At 51.4% G+C, this 6,868-nt stretch overlaps 1 protein-coding gene across 2 annotated transcripts in view; it reads right to left on the bottom strand.

Moving 5' to 3' along the window:
- FLT4 (fms-related tyrosine kinase 4) overlaps window positions 1-6,868 on the bottom strand; it is a 36,119-nt gene that overhangs the window by 4,606 nt on the left and 24,645 nt on the right. For both annotated transcript variants that reach the window (XM_010146385.1, XM_010146384.1), the window contains exons 18-27: window positions 5,497-5,610; window positions 5,173-5,261; window positions 4,729-4,876; window positions 4,218-4,312; window positions 3,742-3,864; window positions 3,216-3,327; window positions 2,782-2,881; window positions 2,165-2,270; window positions 1,070-1,209; window positions 263-383 (exon numbers count right to left, since the gene is read on the bottom strand). In XM_010146385.1, coding sequence (XP_010144687.1) covers window positions 263-383; window positions 1,070-1,209; window positions 2,165-2,270; window positions 2,782-2,881; window positions 3,216-3,327; window positions 3,742-3,864; window positions 4,218-4,312; window positions 4,729-4,876; window positions 5,173-5,261; window positions 5,497-5,610 — 1,148 coding nt within the window. The remainder of the gene's footprint in view (window positions 1-262; window positions 384-1,069; window positions 1,210-2,164; window positions 2,271-2,781; window positions 2,882-3,215; window positions 3,328-3,741; window positions 3,865-4,217; window positions 4,313-4,728; window positions 4,877-5,172; window positions 5,262-5,496; window positions 5,611-6,868) is intronic.

Below are 6,868 nucleotides of genomic sequence, written 5' to 3'. Positions count from 1 at the left end.
CCTGAGGTCCTTCATAGCCCTTGCTTGTAGTTCTAACCTCCCTATTTCACACTCAGGCAGTACGAGCTGCACTGTAGAGAAACCCCTGTGTGCCAGGTGGAGAAATGAATGTGCATAGGACTGGACGGACTGAACAGGGATGACACAGACAGACCGATGTTACATAGGGGTGATCTTCCTTACGCGAACTTAAAGCAAAGGTGTCGGGAAACAGCTGAACATTTCTTTGCCTCTTGCTCAGCCCCACTCAGATGCTACTCACCGGGTGTGCCTTGTACATTGTATATGTCATGGGAAACTCCTCAAAGGTCTTTATCCTGGATGGACACCTGATCTGATTTCCTCCCGTCAAACAACCAGGGAACGAGACACAGTTGTAATATCTGCTGACAGAAGCGTGCTGTATTCAGTAAACCCAACAGAGCCAATGTTCTGAGAGAACGGCCTGAACCCAACCTCTCCATGCAACCAAAATGTGCAGGGAGGCACCAAACGGTGGATTTCGGGAGGGGAATGGGGTCACCTTAGCCCTCCTAACCTCCTACTACTGCTGCAGTGAGGAGCACTCAGACTTCCTGAGCGCATTCAGGCCCTGGTTACCTCTCCAACCTGGATAAGCAGAGTAATGTCATGTAGATCCCAGGCATCACGCTATCACAGCTGCCCGGGGATGAGAAGCCTGGGCCTAACTGTTCATGTTAGTTAGGAACAGACAGGGTGAAGCTCCCATGTTAGCAGAAGGGCAGAGACCCAGCTGACACCTTCTTTCCTCATCTGCCTGATGGGCCACCATGCCTTGAGTGGCACATGATGCTCTGGCAGCGTAGCTGGAGGCAGGAGAAGGAATGTCATAGGTTTACACATGAAGGGCTCTTTCTTATCAGCAAAGGAAAGTGATTTTGCTTTTATAAGCAAGATGCTATGGCCTAAATGCTTGGACCACATCTGATCACCCGGGATTTTTCCAACCTCTTTCTACTGGGTTCACCCCACACCCCTGAGGCTCCCTTACAGCTCAGGCTGCTGGCTGCCTGCTGGGCTCTCTCCACCCTTTACTGAGGGGATTCACCTTGCTGCTAGGCTGTGGCAGCGTATCCTCATGTCAAAGTCCTCTTCATCTGAGTTTTGCTGGGCAGAGGAAGGCACCTGGGAGAAACCATCATCTTCAGAGCTGTGAGAGTCATTCAGCGGGATGTAATCCTTCCCTTCCTGGTAGGAAGAACAGTGAGTGGCCTTACAAGAAGGAGAGGGCTTCCCCACGAAACAGGTTTCCACAAGCAGAAGCTGTCAGAGCGGGGAGGAAAATTTCTGATTTATGTCTTTGGTTCCTTTGGGACAAAGTATCTGGCTGGAGATTTCTGTGCCCTCTGCATTAAATAGCTGCGAGCATTGCAGTTGCATGAAGGTGTGTGAGCAGGAGAACAAGCCAGTCCCACGGCACCGACAGCTCTCCAGCCCTCATGGACAGAGAGCACTGTGCTCCGAGGGCACATCACCAAGGCTTAGTCATGCCTGTGCTGGGATCCAGTGCTGAAGGGTTAAAATCAGGGATGTCAGGATGAGACACTACCCATATCTACGCATTTAGCCATCATCTTATGAAACGGAACGTCAAGAAAATGTTAAAATCGGAGCTGCACGCTCATAGCAGTTAAAGGTCCTGAGGAGCTGCTGCACAGCAGTGATTAGTAATCATTTCAGAGAAATTTGTATATCTGACTGCTGTAACAGAACAGTTGTTTGGTTCACATGGCCCTGACATTTAGATCTGAGGATGGAGTTTCAGAAACCCTCGTGAAGTCCTGGTTTTCATTACGTGGGTGTGTGGGAGGCAGGAGAGCCAAGGCCTTGACTCAGCTGAAAAATTTCACATAATCATCTGGGGATTAGGATGGAAGTGCTGTAATGACGACTGTGAGGGCTCCTGCCCGGTGAGCAGTGGAGCTATACTGGGATGCAACGAGAGGGCTACCGCAGAAAAGAGCTCTCTAGTAGTTCTGGGAAACAGAGCGCTCTGATCCAGGAACCGCTGTGTTCCCCCTTGGCCTGCGTGAAAGCGTTGCATTGGCCAGGGAGTCAGAGAAGGGCAGAGAAAGAAAGGGAGCTAGCGGTGGGAGAAGAAAGAGCTGTCTGCAGCTGAGCAGGGACACAGAGGGGTTTTCACCTGCTGGACATTTTCCTGAAGAAGGTTCCCCAGTATCTCCACCAGGTCAGAGAAAGTTGGTCTCTCCTTGGGATCGCCGTGCCAGCAGCTCAGCATTATACGGTAACTGCCAAGAAGAGATCCTGAGTTTACGCCACAGAACTCCTCTCCTACCCCACTCTGCAGCTCCCACCCCCATGGTGCCTGCTGCGACAGCGTGTACCCGCACTGTGAAGGGAAGCTCAGCACCCCCCGAGCACATTGGTCCCCAGCACAGTGGACTTACTGGAAGGGGGTTGGTTCATTAAGCTCTGAGTGTAACAGCACACAGGGAGCTAATATGGACACCCATGATACCCTCCAGAGCAGGAAAGCACATTGCCCACTCACAGACCCACCCCAGTGTGTGTGTGCAGGTGTTCCGAGATAGATAGCTCTGATGTGAGCCCATGTCACTTGCCCTCCAGGCAGCTGCTTGGAGTGAGGGAGGTATTGGCTCATCTCTTGCTCTGGTTGAAAGGTCTTTGCATCCCACAAAGGGATCCGTCCTACCCAATGCTGAGATCTGGGAGGTTTCTCCCATCCCATGGAGGGCTCTGCTCTGACCAGTGCTGGGATCTGTAGAGTATCTGACTCACATTTCTGTGGTGGCATACTCTGGGGCTCTCATCCTGGTACCGTCTTTGAGCCTCTGGCAGAATTCCTCGTTGATCTGGACTCCAGGGTATGGAGATGCCCCTAAAGGAGGTTTGAAGAGGGGTGGGAACATGAAATATGCCACCAGAGAGCAGTCCTCCTGAGATCGCCCTTCCTCCCAAAGGAACTTCTCATACACAGCCCAAGTCCTTGGCAGTCCCCGAGACAGGACCCCTCTGTGTGCCTGTCTCCCCATCACCCTGTTTGTGGGTGGATGTGGACTCCATATTTTTTTTGTCTACACCATCATCTCTTCCCATCGCTCCTTACACATGTTTTGGAGTGTCAGGGCTTCCACAGGCTCACCCACCAAGCTGCTAAGTGGGAAGAGAGGTCCTGCCTCCATCAGCAGCATGTGACCCTCTTTAGCACTCACCTAGTGAGAAGATTTCCCAGAGGAGGACCCCAAAGGACCAAACATCACTCTGGGTAGTGTAGACCTTGTCAAAGATGCTCTCCGGAGCCATCCACTTCAGTGGGAGGCGGGCCTGCAGGAGGAAGAGGCAAGGCACAAGAGTTCCGTCAGGAGCATGTCCCAGGACAGCCCTTCTTGCGGCAACGGGATGAAAGGAAACAGAGCCAATAGTCCTGCTCCTCTCTCCGTGGAGGGCTGGGGGTTAGGTTAGTCCAGAGATAGGGATGGAGACACTGAAAGGGGAAGGAAGGTACAAAGGAAGAAGAGTAAGTTAATGACATGCTGAGGGGCGGAAGGAAGGAGACAGATGTCTGTTGGTGGAGGAGGATGACAGCACATAAATCATTGGGCCAATGGTTCCTGTCCCAGCTGCATAAGTGGCTCCAGTCCTCCATTTTCATCTTCTCAGTTTATTTCAGCCCCAAAGTAGTTTATGAACACCTCAAGGGGGCCTAATCTGTATAGGGTTTGAGAAGGTGGCACTCACACTGCCTTTCCTGACATAGTCAGGGTCCTTGTAGATGTCCCGGGCCAGGCCGAAGTCACAGATCTTTACCACGTTGTTCTCTGACAGCAGGATATTGCGAGCCGCCAGGTCTCTGTGGATGCACTGAGGACACACAAAGGGGAAGGGGCAAAGTTAGAGGGACAGGAGCCACCATCAGAAAGTGCAGAGCACCCCCCTCCCCTATCCTTCCCTAGTGAACCTCAGCTGTAATGGGGGAATGGTGGAGGTGGGAAGGAGCTAAAGATAAAAATTTCAAATGGAGATGGTTCAGGAGAGGATGAAATGCAAGAGAACTAAGTTACCATCTTTGTGCCCACAGAGCTGCCTCAGACTTCCTGAGAAGTGGGAGGCAGATCACAATCTCTCAGTGCGCCACCTGTGAAGTGGCTGTAGGCTGACCTTCTCTGGTCACACACGCACAAAAGAAGAGGGAAGCAAATGAAGGGTGAACTCACCTTTCGGGATGCCAGGAACTCCATGCCACGTGCTACCTGGAAGCTATAGCAGATCAGGTCTTCCATAGTCAAGGGACTTTGCCACAAGTCATCCACTGTCCAGGAGTACAAGAAAATGATTAGACAGTGAGCCGTCTCTTGTCCTCACTGCCTTTCTCCAGGACTTTGGCATACAACCAGACCCTTGGTGAGGTACAGCCAGTCCTCAGTGCCAGCTGGAGTAACCAGCTCCTCTCTAGGATTTTCTGCTTAGGTGGCAGAAGGCACATGGGAAGACAATGCTGAAGTGAGGGAAGAATGAGTCCAGATTTAATCCTCTCTTCTGGCTTTCAAGACTCTATTACAAGACAACAGACAACTGTAATATCCCTGTTCAGGGAAGTACAGTGATCAGCTCCAAGGCCGGGTCCCAGCTGCCCACTGTTGTGTCCTCCCCAGTCCCCAAGTTAGCCAAATCTGGCATTTCTTTGGTGGGCCAGCTGAGGAGCCCCTGCCAAGGCTGGAGTGTTACCTTCCTGGATCGGCTGTGCGGTCTGGCTCTTGTGCATCAGAAAGCGGTTGAAGATAGTGCTGTCGCTAGTCCCAGAACGGCTCCTCCTGTCTGCTCTCACTGCCTCCACGATGGACTGGACCTGGATGCGCAGCCTGGGAGACTTCTCCTGGCAAGGAGACCAAAACAAAAACCTCAGCAGGCAACACACACTGTGAGCCCTGCACCCACGAGCTGCACAGTCTTCTCCTGTTCTGAGGCTGCATTTCTAGCTTGGAAGCACCTATCTTCCATTGCAGAAAGAAATTACTTCCCTGATGTGCACGTGAACCAAGATCATTGTGTAAAGCTGACCTGCTGCTAGACAGAGAGTGTCCTTGTCCCATTGTCAGCTCATGTTCCAGGCTACATGTCTTCCTTCCCTAGACATGCGACAGGTTCCTAGGGGCAAAGGAAGCTACTTACCCTGTAAGGGCTGAATCCTTCCCGCTTGGCCCGCAGGTAGTTGGAGAGGTTTCCATACTTGCAGAACTCAACAATTACCATGAGTGGACCTGGCAAGAAGACACCAAAGCTCAGGGGAAGAGGTAAGGGCTTGGCATGGTCAGAATTTGCCCTGACTCCTGTGATGTGCAGCCCCGCTGAGCTATGGTACCTGTCCTAAGTGCATCAGACATACCAATAACATCCCCACATGTCCCTGTGGTCACACACGTGACCAGCAGAAAGGGCACGGGTGATGAGCACTGACCTCGGAGCAGGCACAGCCCATTGCCCTGGGATATTTACCATTGGGTTTGGTACAGGCACCCAGCAAATTCACCACGTTGAGGTGATTCCCGATGTGAATGAGGATCTTCAGCTCTGACATCAGTGCCTTGTGCTCGCTTGCAGTAGCTCCCTCTGGAAACACACATACCATGTCATGATGCCTCCTCACAGCTTTTCACCTCCCCCTCACCACCCTTCTCTTAGCAGAGTGTTAATGGGAGTCTGGCTGAGGCTGTGACCCCAAAGCTTTGGTACATTTTGTTATTGCATGTTTCTATATGAAACGTCAGAGCCTTGTCTGGAGCTCCCAGGATCGCTGGTGTAACACTTAGGGTGCTCCCTGAAGGTGCAGGGACCCAGAGCAAGGGCCAACACAACCTGTGCCCAACACATTTTCCCTTGTGGTAGCTGTGCAGGGAAAAAGATCACTTGAAGCTTACATAGAGATGCACACGTTTGAGTCTCTGCCCTTCCGGCCTCCAAACAGGGATAACGAGCCATAAAACAATTTGATGGAAAATTAGAAACAAAAGGCATCTGAGTCTTTTCATCATGACTGAAGATAGGAGCTGTCTCAGCTCAAACTCAGAATATCTTTTCATGATTCCTCTCCAACAGCAAACGCAGTGTGGTGCCCCTGCCAGCTCTGTACTGCTTCTTCTCTCCGAGTGCCTAATTCACATCAACTCGTGATCCTCTGTTTGACCCTCAGGGTGTGTTCTCTGGTTTTAAGTGCCTTTTTCATACTTCCCAGACTCCACATATTCGTTTTGCCTTATGTGAGTGTTTGTAAATTTAGTCTGAGAGACAGAAGCATCCTCTTTAGCGGCAGCTCATGGGCCAGATGAGAGCCACACCTCAGAGAACTGTAAAGCAACCTTGCACAGCCAGGCTTCCCTCTGCAGTCACTGTGCAGATCATCCGTGCCCTTGCAGTGGTGGGTGCTGCTGAGAGGAGCCGTCACTCAGTTTCCACATACAGGCCAGTGCTGGCCAGAGACTGCCTCGGTGTTCTGTGGTGTGCCAAAAGACAGGATAATGTCTGGATGCCTGGCTATAAAAGGTTAAAATCTCACTTTGGATTGACCAGGCTTTTGGTGCAAAGTCAGTTTAGTCTCAGAGCTGGGTAAGAGTTACATCCTGCTTCCCTACCCAGCTCTGAACCTGGCCCATAAACACAAAATATAGGCTCGTTTGGAAGAAAGCAACTGGGAGCTACACTTCCTTCAGAGCCCTGTCAGAGAGAGGCTCGGCTTTGGATTCCTGTTCACTTCATTCTTTGCCTTTGCAGACACCTAAATGTCCTTGAAAGTCGAGTCCCCAAGTCCTTACTGTCTATTCTGCCACTGGCCTCTCAGTACAGCTGAATGGGACACAAACATCCATGAGGG

Source organism: Buceros rhinoceros, unplaced genomic scaffold (assembly GCF_000710305.1).
Source record: "Buceros rhinoceros silvestris isolate BGI_N320 unplaced genomic scaffold, ASM71030v1 scaffold32672, whole genome shotgun sequence".
In the NCBI taxonomy this organism is placed as follows: Eukaryota; Metazoa; Chordata; class Aves; order Bucerotiformes; family Bucerotidae; genus Buceros; species Buceros rhinoceros.
Note: the sequence above shows the minus strand (reverse complement) of the source record. Positions and strands in the feature narration are given on the sequence as shown.